The sequence below is a fragment of the Lasioglossum baleicum genome, chromosome 7, assembly GCF_051020765.1.
Source record: "Lasioglossum baleicum chromosome 7, iyLasBale1, whole genome shotgun sequence".
In the NCBI taxonomy this organism is placed as follows: Eukaryota; Metazoa; Arthropoda; class Insecta; order Hymenoptera; family Halictidae; genus Lasioglossum; species Lasioglossum baleicum.
In genome coordinates, this window is record NC_134935.1 from 18,409,669 (window position 1) to 18,423,322 (window position 13,654).

General features: G+C 36.9%; 3 protein-coding genes across 6 annotated transcripts in view; 2 read left to right on the forward strand and 1 right to left on the reverse strand.

Moving 5' to 3' along the window:
* LOC143211008 (RNA helicase aquarius) overlaps nucleotides 1-8,142 on the forward strand; it is a 31,838-nt gene extending 23,696 nt beyond the window's left edge. The window contains exons 1-13 of one of the 3 annotated variants that reach the window (XM_076428393.1): nucleotides 1-503; nucleotides 613-656; nucleotides 1,606-1,719; nucleotides 2,691-2,794; nucleotides 2,955-3,066; nucleotides 3,456-3,669; nucleotides 3,745-3,793; nucleotides 4,182-4,417; nucleotides 4,552-4,939; nucleotides 5,483-5,731; nucleotides 5,818-6,175; nucleotides 6,254-6,510; nucleotides 6,679-8,142. In XM_076428393.1, the coding sequence (XP_076284508.1) occupies nucleotides 482-503; nucleotides 613-656; nucleotides 1,606-1,719; nucleotides 2,691-2,794; nucleotides 2,955-3,066; nucleotides 3,456-3,669; nucleotides 3,745-3,793; nucleotides 4,182-4,417; nucleotides 4,552-4,939; nucleotides 5,483-5,731; nucleotides 5,818-6,175; nucleotides 6,254-6,510; nucleotides 6,679-8,047 (3,516 nt within the window). In that variant the 5' untranslated portion in view covers nucleotides 1-481 and the 3' untranslated portion in view covers nucleotides 8,048-8,142. Of the gene's footprint in view, nucleotides 657-1,605; nucleotides 1,720-2,690; nucleotides 2,795-2,954; nucleotides 3,067-3,455; nucleotides 3,670-3,744; nucleotides 3,794-4,181; nucleotides 4,418-4,551; nucleotides 4,940-5,482; nucleotides 5,732-5,817; nucleotides 6,176-6,253; nucleotides 6,511-6,678 lie in introns of all 3 variants that reach the window. The other 2 variants (XM_076428392.1, XM_076428391.1) reach the window with 2 other exon arrangements.
* Nucleotides 7,918-10,981, reverse strand: LOC143211026 (uncharacterized). Its single transcript, XM_076428424.1, has 3 exons — nucleotides 10,840-10,981; nucleotides 10,535-10,758; nucleotides 7,918-9,059 (listed from the first exon to the last, which is right to left on the reverse strand). Exons 1-3 carry the CDS (start codon nucleotides 10,873-10,875, stop codon nucleotides 8,264-8,266), a joined length of 1,056 nt encoding a protein of 351 aa, XP_076284539.1. The 5' UTR covers nucleotides 10,876-10,981; the 3' UTR covers nucleotides 7,918-8,263.
* Nucleotides 10,982-11,031: 50 nt separating this feature from the next.
* On the forward strand, nucleotides 11,032-13,443 carry LOC143211032 (protein C3orf33). Of its 2 annotated transcripts, XM_076428436.1 has the most exons (6): nucleotides 11,032-11,173; nucleotides 11,562-11,695; nucleotides 11,763-11,822; nucleotides 11,898-12,099; nucleotides 12,156-12,268; nucleotides 13,019-13,443. In XM_076428436.1, exons 2-6 carry the CDS (start codon nucleotides 11,621-11,623, stop codon nucleotides 13,280-13,282), a joined length of 714 nt encoding a protein of 237 aa, XP_076284551.1. In that variant the 5' UTR covers nucleotides 11,032-11,173; nucleotides 11,562-11,620; the 3' UTR covers nucleotides 13,283-13,443. The 2 variants fall into 2 exon arrangements, with proteins under 2 accessions (XP_076284551.1, XP_076284553.1); XM_076428438.1 differs by lacking the exon at nucleotides 11,032-11,173 and having other exon boundaries at nucleotides 11,555-11,695; nucleotides 11,912-12,099.
* The last annotated feature ends 211 nt before the right edge of the window (nucleotides 13,444-13,654 follow it).

Here is a 13,654-nt window from a genome sequence, read left to right on the forward strand (position 1 = left end):
GTAATCAAAATAATACAATGTAATTGAAATACAATATACACAATGTAAATTACCCAATGTTTATATCAGGCTGGCTCTCATTTACTCTTGTCAAAATTTTTTTTGACGGCACCGCCCACCTCCCGCGTGCCACACGTATTACACATAACATACTGGAATAAAATCAAATCAAAGTACCTTACTAATACAGTCATTTGGTAGTTTTCCGGGAGTTTTAAAAATGTGTAATTTTATAGATTTCGATGTGCTTTTTCCGAATTTCAACTTTGCCACCTCGTATCTTTGCTGCTCGCGCCGCCATATTGGAAAAATGGCGCCTAATAGCAGTTTTTTGACAATATCTCCTTTCCGACTGATTTTACGATAAAAACATTTATATACAAAATTAAACTAGAGAAAATTTCCTACAATTTATGTAATAACAATTTTTTTTGTAAAATCAATAGTTCTGGCGTACGAGCGCCGCAAAGTGTACTTCAACATGCGTTTTGAAAACTTTCCAGGTAACCTCTTTTTTTTTAACCAAATGACTATACTATACGGTATACGCAAAATCGATATACTAAAATAAAATGGCGGACAATGATCTATGTGTACTTTCCCAACTACAAGTTTCCGTCTGCAGCAAAATAAACCAGCAGTCAGCTGATGTTGAGGTAATTTCATATCAGCAATCTTGAAAGCTTATCTAACACGAACACGTTCCTTGAAATCGCAATTGATGATCACCAATAAGCACTCGATTGCGACAACCTTGATTGATAACATTTTCGATCTAATTTCAGTATTCTAAAGTATCGAGAATTACTAATTAAGGGGGTAGACTCGTTCTTCTGGGATTGCAAGGGTGCGGGATGCGCCGTCTCATTTCTCGATAATGCATGCGATGGGCTTCTTCAGTAGTCAAAAGCGCCAGACAAAAGATCAGTCTAGGCCGCAATCACAAAAGTACTATTTTTACGTTTATTTATTAGAAATGAGAAAAGAGAAAAGAAAACTTTCTAACATAAGAATAAGTGAATTATAGTAATAATAATAGTACAGATTCAGGTACTGTCTCTTTGGCATATCTTATACTTTATACACTGTCTCAAGAATTAACAGTAAATTCATTTTCTTAGGAAAAATGTGATGATGAATATTGGAAAAATTAAAAATTCGTTTTACGATTTTCTAATTTTTCTCATGAATGTGTGTGTGTGCATAAAACCCGCAGTCTGGTTATTAAAATTTCTGAACGAGTCTCGAGTGACGTCTTCATCAGATATCGGATATCGGATGAAGATCACAAGAATGCATTGGCTATTTCTGTTCGAAACGGATAAAGTAATTAGTGGCTGCTTGCGTCAAAATCGTTAAGAAATCAGTACTAACAATAAGCCGTACAGAACCGGATTGATATGAAGAAATCAGCGTAGAAACCAAACAAAACCAACGGAGCCCCGAGCGTCGATGACGAAAATTAGTTTTGCTCAACGACGATTGAAGATAATGCGATTTTCTTGTACCGTGCTTTTAGTGATTTGCCTATTTGCTCATTAAAGAGAATATAATGCGTACTTTGCGGATCGTTACTCACCGTTTTATTTACCTTTTAATTTATAGTTGCTGGAGATGCTGAAGTTCTATGCGAGGTTCGAGATCAACGAGGAAACTGGTGATCCTCTCACGGATCACGATATGACACAATTACATTACACCAAAATCACTTCTCTTCAGGTATGACAATGATAATATTTATTACCGTCATCAATAATATCGCAATCGAATTTTGAGAAGATGCCATAACGCTTGAAGGTTATTGGAAAACGATAGATTTAATATTGGGCTGGGGACAATGTTTCTTCGTATTTTAATGCAGAAATGAATCAAGTTTTCTGCATATTTTAACAGACAGATCCTGATCCTTCGAAATCAGAAATTTTTCTTTTTTAATATTCCAATATTCAAAAAGTTATCGTTTTTTCGAGGCCGTCCGAATATTAATGGGATTCACTGTACGTTACCGCCGCTCGGCCATAGTGTAAAAATCTGTCAGGATCACTATAGATTTTTTGGGGGAGAGGGGAGATCTTAACACTAGGTTGACGGGTTCTAACCCAGTAAGCAAAATGCTCGATTGTGGACGGGCATCTGCGTCCGCAGAAGTATCGCTTCCTGCTGGCAGAAAGAGCGGGGAGATGTTCGGGAAGTATGCGCAGGGTGCGCACACTGTTCTGGCAGGGTGCGCTGTCCCGAAATCGAGCAGATTCCGAGGCATTCTCAGCTTCGAGCGCGTTCTGACAGCGTAATGCTCGCCATCTGCTCGCATCGTACTGGGAATATTCTTAATTTGCGATTATTAAAATTGTAAAGATGCTTCTCTGAGAAATTATTTACCACATTTATTTCTTTGGGTACACATTCTTGTTATGTTTATAAAATAATGTAAAATAGTTATTTCTAGAGCTCCGTGAACCTAGCGTTAAAGGACAAATAGCGGCGCGGCGCGGCGTTGCGAAAAGACAGAATTCGCTAAAGTGGGTTTTTCCAAATATCTCCGCAACTAAGGCCGAGCAACCGCGTGACATGTATAAGGAAAAGTTCCTTAGACTTACGACCCAGAAAACATGTTTCAAGCCCATAAAAATCAATTAGGAGAGTCCCCCTTTCTAGATATTTACCAAACTGAATATTTAAACTCTGCGCAGAAAGCGGTTTTTGCGAAGTTCCAAGACCTGAGGAATTTCGCCTTGACGAACGTGGCGAGCGTCGACACGAGGGATGCCCTTTACAAGCACTTTGGCTCACTCAGGTACCACTCTTTAATAAGTCAACAATTATCCCAGTCATAGCCCAAGGGGAATCCCTTACAATTAGTAGAGGGGATAAAAAAGTAACGCTATCCGTAGAGACGAAAGTCACACTATGCGAGGGAAGACATACTATATACATTGTCCGTCATTCTTTTTCAGTCAGGAGAAATTGAGATCGATCGCGAGTTATCTGTGCTTGGTGCCCTCAGAGGAGCGAGAGAAAGAAGAAAATTGGTACCGATACGACATAGAGTTTCTTCGCGAACTTTTGGTACGTGAAATGGACAAGAGAATTTATTGAGTTGGCAAGAAAGGAATTTCGGTATTTCAAGGTAAAGTAAAACCCAATTTCTGTAATCGAGCAATGAACTTTAATCAATCAAATTTTCTTATTTGTTCCTTTTTGGCAACAGATCATCGAACAAAATGAAAAATATCTTTGTTCGTTAAAGTTTATTGCTTGAATAAAAAAATTGAATTCTATTTCACCTTAAAATACCGAAATTACTTTCTTGCCAACCCAATGTAGTAAATAAATTATACTGGTGATACATAACATGTTATTGTTTTTTATTAAATGACTTTTTCTTGAGATTAAATCTTCTTCCAAGTTACATGTATTTTGTATTATATAATAATATATTAAAAATTAAATTCTAGATCTCCCGCCATGAACGCAGAGCCTCTCAATTGGAAGAGCTGAACGAAATGCCTCTGTATCCCACGGAAGAGATCATCTGGAACGAAAGTATCGTCCCAACAGAATATTTCTCTGGCGAAGGGTGTCTAGCTCTACCAAAATTGAACTTACAGTTCCTCACTCTACACGATTACTTGCTGAGGAATTTTAATCTCTTCCGTTTAGAGTCAACCTGTATGTTGAACAAACGTATATTTATCAATAAGATTGCTTAAATATAATTAATTCGACGATATTAAATATTTTCAGACGAGATACGTCAAGACATTGAAGATGCCGTGAGCAGATTGAGTCCCTGGTATGTTTCTTTCAACCCTTGGCACTCGAAAGCACAACTCGGCACAATAGAGAAAATAGCGAAAAATGAAAAGTGGAGAGCTACTAAAAGAATCGTTTCCCTCAATTTTTTGTCTTATATTTTTTATATTATAGTTTTAATATTCGAGAACAATGTAGCACAACTGTTGAAATTATTTAATTCAACAAGTGAGGGGCTAACCTCTAGGAGGCAATTTCGTATTCATGCAAAGAAAAAAATTACTATAAAATGGAGTTATTCTAGGTCGGAAGAAATGTTTAATTTTCGAGATAAAATAGCTCCGAGTGCAAAAGGTTCAGGATAAAAGAATATGGTCGAGCCACATGGTTTAGCATATGTCAATCGGTATTTTATTTAATCCGTTTAGGCGGGCTGAAGATGGCGGCGTTTATTTTGGTGGCTGGGCCAGAATGGCGCAGCCGATCACTCAATTCGCCGTGGTTGAAGTAGCGAAGCCTAATATCGGCGAAAAGAGACCATCCAGAGTGCGTGCTGACGTCACGATAAACCTGAGCGTCCGCAAAGAAATCAAATCCGAATGGGAGAATCTCCGAAAGCACGACGTATGTTTTCTAATTACTGTCAAGCCTGAGAATCCAATTGGTAAGATACAAAACTAAAATATATGTCAGTGTGCTTAGAAATACGTCCAAGCTACTTGATTAACATTTCGATAAACATTGGGATAAATTGTAACACGGTACGGTGAACTAATTCGATATTTGTTTGATCCGTAGGCACTAAATACAGTCATAAATTACCATTTGTCCCACAAGTTGGTTTAACAACAGTTAGAGGATGCGAGGTTGAAGGTATGTTAGATTCCAATGGCAGAGTGATAGAAGATGGCCCTGAACCACGACCAATTCTACCCGGCGACACTAGAACGTACAGAGTCTGGCTCGATTCCAATCAGTATCGAATCGACATGGACAACGCCAGTCATGGTGGCGAGGACGTTTACGAAGGATTCAACATTATAATGAGACGGAAACCAAAAGAGAATAACTTTAAAGCGGTCCTGGAGACCATAAGGGAACTTATGAATACAGAGTGTGTTGTTCCTGATTGGCTGCATGACATAATTCTTGGCTACGGCGATCCGGGCGCGGCTCGCTACGCAAGGTACTTCTAATCATTACGGCAGGTATGTCAAACTCTTTTACCGCCACGGGCCTCATAAGAGGTTAAACTCCCGTTTCCAGGATTGCAAGGGTGCGGGATGCGCCTTCTCACTTCGCGATAATAAATGCGATAGGGTTTTTCAGTAATCAACAGCGCTAGATAAAAGATCAATCTAGTCCGCAATCGCTCTCAATAGTTCTATTTTTACGTTTCGGAGGCGTAATTTGCATTATTCGGAAGTAAAAAACTGTCGCAGCTTTATGAAAATAGCTATATGCGCAGCTGTATGCTTCCGAATAATGCAAATTACGCTCATCGATCACGGGATGATGGTACATTCGGATCTGTCAAGGTGATATTCAATCTAAAATATCTAAGAAACGAATACAATTTACTAGAAGTAAATTGTCATCAACAGTTTAAAAGTTTTTGGTCGGGCCGCAGAGTACTTGTCGACGCGCCACGTGTTTGACATGCCTGCGTTACAGTATCTTTAATACTGTTTTATCGTCGTAATATTAATATTTTTATATCTGCTTGTAGGATGCCAAATGAAATCGCAACAATGGATTTTAACGACACGTTCCTCGATATAGACCATTTACGTTCCAGTTTTCCTCAATATGAAATCGAACATTCCACAAACGACGAGAAGAAACTTGTGCGACCTTTCCGTGTAATATTTGAGGATGTGCTTGCCAAACAGAGCAACGAAACTGTGAACAAAATCATTCAAGTTGAACCACACGTTCCTCCTAGTCGCGGCCCTTACAAGGCCAATGAACCTAAAAAGTATACGACGACCTACTGTTCACTTTTGTTAATTGATTGCACATCCGCTGTACATCGTTATTATATTTTCTGTAATTTTGTTACAGAAATCAGATCCCCTTTACGCCAACGCAAGTTGAAGCTATTAGGGCTGGTATGCAGCCAGGATTGACACTTGTCGTAGGTCCTCCTGGTACCGGTAAAACGGATGTCGCTGTCCAAATCATTTCAAATCTCTATCATAATTTTCCCAATCAAAGAACGCTGATAGTCACACATTCTAATCAAGCGTTGAATCAACTTTTCGAAAAGATCATGGCGTTAGACATCGACGAGAGGCATCTGCTCCGTCTTGGTCATGGAGAAGAAGCGCTAGAAACGGAAAAAGACTTCAGCAGATACGGTAGAGTTAACTATGTTTTAGCTAAACGCTTGGATCTTTTAATGGAAGTTCAACGATTACAGGTTTGTATTCTACGAGCAGAAAAAATCAGTTTAGTTGTCTTCGTTGTATTGTCGTATTACCTGAAATTTGTTTATTAGGAATCGTTGAACGTGAAAGGCGACGTGGCGTACACATGCGAAACAGCTGGACATTTTTTCATGTATCAAATATTGGCAAGATGGGAACGCTTCGAGTCTAGAATTAAGCAAAGACAAGGAACAGGAAACAATTTACCTCCTGCTTTTATTGTCGATGAAGAATTTCCATTCCATAAATTCTTTGATAACGCTCCGCAACCCTTGTTCAAACGCAATACTTTCGAGGAGGACATAGAAATAGCATGCAGCTGTTTTAGGTAATTTTCTAACAGCGAATAATTTACTTCAAAAATGTATTTTCTACGGGTGTGCGAGAAAATTTCGAGAATATGACACTTGAAAAGAATTCGTGGTATATGATATTTCGGGTTCTCGCACGCCCCTGGCATTTTCCATAAAATGATGACTATATTCTGATTCTGTAGGTATATAGAAAGAATTTTCGCACAGTTGGAAGAATTCAGAGCTTTCGAGTTGTTGCGATCCGGTTTAGACAGATCGAAATATTTATTGGTGAAGGAAGCAAAAGTTATCGCCATGACCTGTACTCATGCTGCACTGAAACGGCGAGAGCTCGTGGATATGGGCTTTAAGTACGACAACATTCTGATGGAAGAGTCTGCGCAAATCTTAGAAATAGAAACTTTCATACCATTGTTACTGCAAAATCCGCAAGACGGATACAATAGATTAAAACGTTGGATAATGATAGGAGATCACCATCAATTACCGCCAGTTATCAAAAATATGGCTTTCCAGAAATATTCAAATATGGAACAATCGCTTTTCGCAAGGTTCGTTAGGCTAGGTGTACCTACAGTCGACCTTGATGGCCAAGGTCGTGCTAGGCCCAGTATCTGCAATCTTTACAATTGGCGGTATAAAAAGTTGGGGAATCTTCTCCACGTGGAACGCAGCCCAGAGTATCTAGTGGCGAACGCTGGATTCTTGTACGACTTCCAACTGATTAACGTTGAAGACTTCAACGGAGTGGGAGAAAGCGAGCCGAGTGCTTACTTTTACCAAAACCTTGCCGAGGCTGAATACTGCGTGGCTGTGTTTATGTATATGCGACTGCTTGGTTACCCGGCTGATAAAATCAGTATATTGACTACATACAATGGGCAAAAACACTTAATAAGAGATGTGATAAATATAAGATGCGCTAGTAATCCCTTAATAGGACGACCAAATAAAGTGACGACGGTTGACAAATACCAAGGTCAACAGAATGATTACATATTACTGTCGCTTGTAAAAACTCGTGCCGTAGGCCATTTGCGAGACGCTCGACGTCTGGTGGTAGCTATGTCGAGAGCACGTCTCGGCCTTTACGTATTTGCCAGAGTATCCCTTTTTAAAAATTGCTTCGAATTAACTCCCGCGTTCGATCAGCTTATGCAGAGACCATTGAAGCTGCAACTACTGCCGCAAGAACATTATCCTACCGATAGACTCAATGATGCTACTCCATCTACTTCGCCAATGGAAATCGAAGATATGCCTCACATGGCCAAATTTGTCTATGATTATTACATGGAGAAAGTTAGTGGTATAAAAGAGTCGCAGAAAATGTGGCAGAAACCAGGTACGATGCAAACATCTAATAGTCCAACTCACAAAGTTCCTGCTCATCCTGGAGCGGATGATGATACGGATGACGAAGAGCTCAACGAAATAGAAAATACTGACGAAGAACGAAATGCCAAGGAGGAAAATGTAGAACCTAAATTTGAACTGATACAAAATTTAGTTGAAGAACAAGCTTCCGAAAGTGAAGATAACGATAATTAAGAACTGATAAATGTGTGTACGGATAAAAAGAAATGTTTAAATAGCAGTAAGAAATGTTTTGTACTAAAAATACAATCTTTTTTATTCGAATTATATTTATTGTACAGTCTCATAGTATTCCACCATGATATATAGTAACATTAAAAGATATTTATATTTCGTACGTGTGAAAAATAATAGTATCTTCTGATTTATGCGTTTGATTCGGCTAAACTATCAAAGTATGTTATTGTAAGTAAACAGATCCATATGTTTCTTTGAAATTTCTTTTTGCCGTGACAAATGTTTCTCTAAATGGTGCTTTCTCGGCCTGTCAGTTTTCCTCGAATTTTCATTAATCTGTTGAACGCTTGATGGCACGTAACTGTTATCAAATTTCATAGACTTGCTGGTAAAGTCAGGTTGATATTCTTCAACAGATGCCTTGGTTCCCTTCGAGGTAGGAATATATTCTTCGGGAAGGTCAACGATTGTCGCCGCGCTAGGCTCGTACGTTTCGTATAACACTTTCGACGTATCAATAGAATTCGGGATATATCGAACGTCTTCTGTCGTGCTCTTATTATCTAATATCGTAGGAGAGTATTCGTTCGACGATATTTGGATCCGTTCCAAAGTACTCTTTCTACTCGGTATATACTTCAAATTCGTGCACAATTTTTTCGCCGCTGGCGCATCTGGCACGTACTCTTCCAGCGAGTTGCTTTTCGAGCCTTCCAACTGTAAATATCGTTTGGTCTTAATATTCTTTGTTTTGTCATTCGTTAACTTTGTAACAACATCATGATTCTTTGCTTTCTTTGGTAAAGTATCGTTGTTATGTTTCTCGTTAGCGAAGCTGCGAGCGCAACTTCCTGATTTTTCCAATGTTCGATCACCAATTTCTTCTTTTTCTGCCAATGTTCCTGATACGTCCAATTTCCCCGATCTTTTCTTCGCAGGGGATACGTTAACTCTGATCGTAGGCAACGATGCAACATCTTTTGTGATTTCTGACTGCTCGAACGTGTATCTACAATTTATAAAAACATTCTGGTAGGTAAATATAATAACGATAATTATATTAAGACTCGCTATGCGGTATACATAGGGTGAGGCACCTAAGAGGCACCGGTTGGTAATGTGTTGACGTACGAAGACCATGTTCATGCTTACCGTACTCTACCAGGGTTCCGTCGATGTAAACACTGAAATTGTCGGAAGACAACTCTTGTTTAGTACTGTGCAGCACTTTGTGTCATATTATATCCAGTATGATATTGTAATCGTCTACTGCGAATGTAGACAAGCCGCAGTGCACAAGCTCAATTAAAATTCGTCTAATAAGATTGCGAATTGCATAAACATCTGTAGTCTAATCATAAAGCAGTCAGGCCTGCACTGCATTTTGTCTACATTGACAGTAAACCGTGATTGTATCACACCTTTCAACCATTGAACAAGACATAGCGGAATCGTGTTTGGAAACGTTTTGTTAGTAAATAAATCGCAGCGTAATCGACTAGAGGATGTTCGAAAACATTCAATGACATTGGAGAACCTTGCTGTGTTTATTACAAGTCTCACTTGTGATATATAAACAGTGGATTTTATGCATTTATGACAAAAATGAGTAAGTGCAATTTGAAACAGAAAATAAATTTCTATTTCACTCCGGTTTGTTGCAATTCTGTAAAAAATTTTTATTTTGCATAAAAATCCACTGTCTAGCGTTAAATGTATTCTGCTCTCATATTTTAAATCTTATACGTTTTCCCTGTCCGTGACCTTGAATAGTTATAGTCACTGAATTCCTAATGAAAAGGACTATCATTGTAGGTGTTTAAAAAAGGGTGGTTCCGTTAAAAAAAAAGGAAGATAACCTTGATATCTCTAAAAGAAATGACATAAAAACAATAATTTCTTTTGGTATCTTGTGAACCCCATTTTACCATTCAACTTTGTCCTAAAGACATTTAATGTATCTTTGAAAGTAACAAAGATATTTGAGGTACAAACTTTAGGTGACTCACCCTGTATATCTGTTTTAAATAACGTAATTTTAACCCTTTGCATTCCTGTGTCGAATGTAACAAAATTTAGTTGAAGAACAAGCTTTGGAAAGTGAAGATAATTATCGTTAAGGACTGATAAATGTATGGATAAGAGAAAATGTTTAAAAAGCACTAAAAATACAACCTTTTTCATTCGAATTGTATTTATTGTACAGTCTCATGGTATTCCTCCATGATATATAGTAAAATTAAATGATATATGCTTATATTTCGTACGTATGCATACGTATTAAAAATTGTAGTATCTTCTGATTTATGCGTTTGATTCGACTAAACTATCAAAATATGTCCTTTGAAGTAAAGATGAAACACTTAAAATAGTAGGGAGTCGTTTACAAGAAAATTAAAAAATAATTCCAAGTGCAAAGGGTTAAGTATCATCTTTGACAGTAAATGCGATCTTGTTAAGTAAAATAAAAATGATTAGACTTACGTGATATCTAGCTGTCGGGTAGACTTTTTTCCTCTACATTTATCGGAATTCTGAAACAATCCTTCCTTACGAACGTTCCGTAGAATTGCCCTCTCCAAAATTTTGTATACCGCTACCCAATCCTCAAGATCAAGCCATTTATTGGTCGAAATTCTTTTCCGTTTAAGTTTTATAATCCTTTCTTGAACAGTAACAACGGCGGTCGCTAAACAATTGTCCGAAGCCTACGAATACAGCTTCTATTTTACTTGTGCAGGTTGCAGGATTTCCTGTAAACAGCTGTTGACAGCTGTTGATCATGATACCTTTATTACTTCCAAGTATTGACCATCACGAAACATTTCCACAATATGCTCGTCAATCAACCTTTGGATTTGTCTCTCGTTATAGTTCACTCATTCGACGATGCTCCTATTCAAAGTATCCTTCTATTTAACTCCTTCACTTGTCACTTTAGCTCACACAATCAGTTGCGATGTCAGTGCGTGTACTGACACTGTGCCACACGCATATCGCACATGGGACATGGATGAAAGAAAGTAAAGGATGCGAATGAACATTCGGCTCGTGTGAAAAGTCAAAACGTTCTATCGAAACCGCTTATTTAAGATATATTGAACATCGCTATAACATAATATTGTAATATATCATTTTATATTGTCCTATAATTTTCTTTTTTAAATTTCATAACTTCGTATTATATTTTACCAATTGATTTACGTGTGCCTTGTAATACCTGTTCGTAATTTTATATTAAATATTATATAAATACTAAATAATAACTAATATCTCTCCTTTAAAAAAATCTTTTAAAAAAATATATTCATACAAATGATCACACGCGGTTCTCATGGATTAGTGTTTAAACTAACTCTGAATTAAAAGTAAAAAACATTTTTTCTATTAGTTTTTAGAAATGCGCATCTCTATTATTCTATAAATCCGTATGAAAATATTGATGATCAAATCTATATTCATATATACGTACATTCAGTAAGATATTTTTGTTCATACTATTTAATAACAGGTGTAAATATAGAAGCACGTCTATTATTTACCATTAAAAAATTGAAAAATTTATCAACAATGGGATCGGAGGAAGAACCGAGTAGTTTGGAGAAATATTTAATATTCAGTGAAACTCATACTAAAACGATAAAGGTACGTCCTAACCTACATTTCCCTTTGAAATCGAATTTAATTTTATACATATGTATTTGAAAATTAGGTCGTCACTTATGGAATTTCTGGCATCACTTTGGCAATTGCACTTCACCGAATTAGGCCCGTATGTATCGCACGGATCAACAATGCATCTAATTTTACTGCACTTTCTTATGTTTTTTGTTACATGTTTCTTTAGTTTTCTAAATTTAGAAATCCATCCAGTATACCGTCACACTTTTTCCATAAAAAAGTTCCACTTCAAGGTACCGTCAAGCGTATAGAACCTAGCCATGGTACTCTTCTAATGGTTGATCACAAGCCATTAATAGCCCTGCCTCGATTGAATAATAAGACATTCTTACCCGTTAAAATTGCTGGACTTAATGTAACATCTAATGGTAAGTGCTAATGAAATTTTCACAAATATATTGCATTAATCGATCTCTACTTTTAGGTATTAACTGGTTACAAGCAATTATTAATGGGAAGAACGTAAGTTTTGTACCTTTGCTTTCTACAAAGGAATACTTAAGTTGTATAATTGTTACTACACCTCAACAGAATAAGGTAAATTATACAGGTTTCAGTTATACAGTGTGTCCTATGAACTCTGTCCACTTGAATATCTTGGTTATTTTAAACAATACGAGACAATGTTACTTACAGAAGTTGTAGAGTTTAAGAAACTATGTAATACAGTATAAATGGTATTCTTGCAAGCGGAGGCGTACAGAAGATATAGAGGTCACCTTTGTTTTTTAAATGAAATGTCCAAAAGTATTCAGATGCATTTGTCCTGAAACTTACCAATGCTGAGATATTTGACTGTTTTCATGAAGCATGTTTGAAATGTCAGGCATCTGCAGCGATGCAACGTTGTAATCTTTGAACTGTTGCGTCTCTAACATGTTTTATTATTAGAGCATCTATTGTAGCACACGCTGCAATAATTTGTTGCTTCGTGTCTTCCGGAGTTGTGACCAGCAAATAGTGCCTCCCCGTCCTATCCATCGATTTGGGACTATTTCATCAGGTGTACTTCTCACCCTTCGAGCGTAGCATGTTGGACTTCCGTCATACTGATGCCACATTGTCTGACAAACGCTTAATGGTACATTTTCTAATAAATGTGCTAATGTATTTCTTAAGAACGTATCATATTTGATTTTTGTCCAGTAAAAGTGCCGTCTTTGATGCTATGACTTCTGTACGTAATATTTTCTCATATTCTTTGAAATAACCGAGATATTCAAGTGGACAGAATTCGTAGGACACACTGTATATTTTTTATTTAAAGTATACATTGTTTCGGTACAGGAACAAATAAGGATCGGAGAAGACTTAATAAGACTTGGCTTTGCCATGGTAGAACAAGATTCGTTAAAATCAATGCTGGACGACAAAAACGTTTTATATTATCAGAAACGCTTGCTGAATGCACAAAAACGGGCAGAACGTGAAAGAAACGGGTATTGGCAGTTCACTAAAAAACCTACGCTTTTATGGAAAGTCCGACAAAATTTAAACGAACAAATTAAAAGAATACTGTCGAAGTTTCCATATTTGAACTTCCAGAAATGATATAACTTTAGGTGCATACAGAAGATATAGTGTATATTTTTGTGATACGAACGAACACCTCTATTTTTAGTACTATAAATCAAGGCTATCGAATGTGTACTTAGAGCTGCTATAATTTCGAATATTTATACAAATAAAGAATCATTATATTAAAAAACAAATTTTATTATCATACCATTTATACAATCTTTTGTTAATTCTCGTATAAAAGTAAGAACATTGTTTTACACCGTCATGCAACAAAAAATGAATTTTTTAGATGTACCGTGTACCTTGAAAAAAAAAGAAAATATTAACCAGTACGAATTTAGTTATCCATTAATCAGAATCCTTTTTTGCATAAATAATATGTACGTTCATATGTATATACAT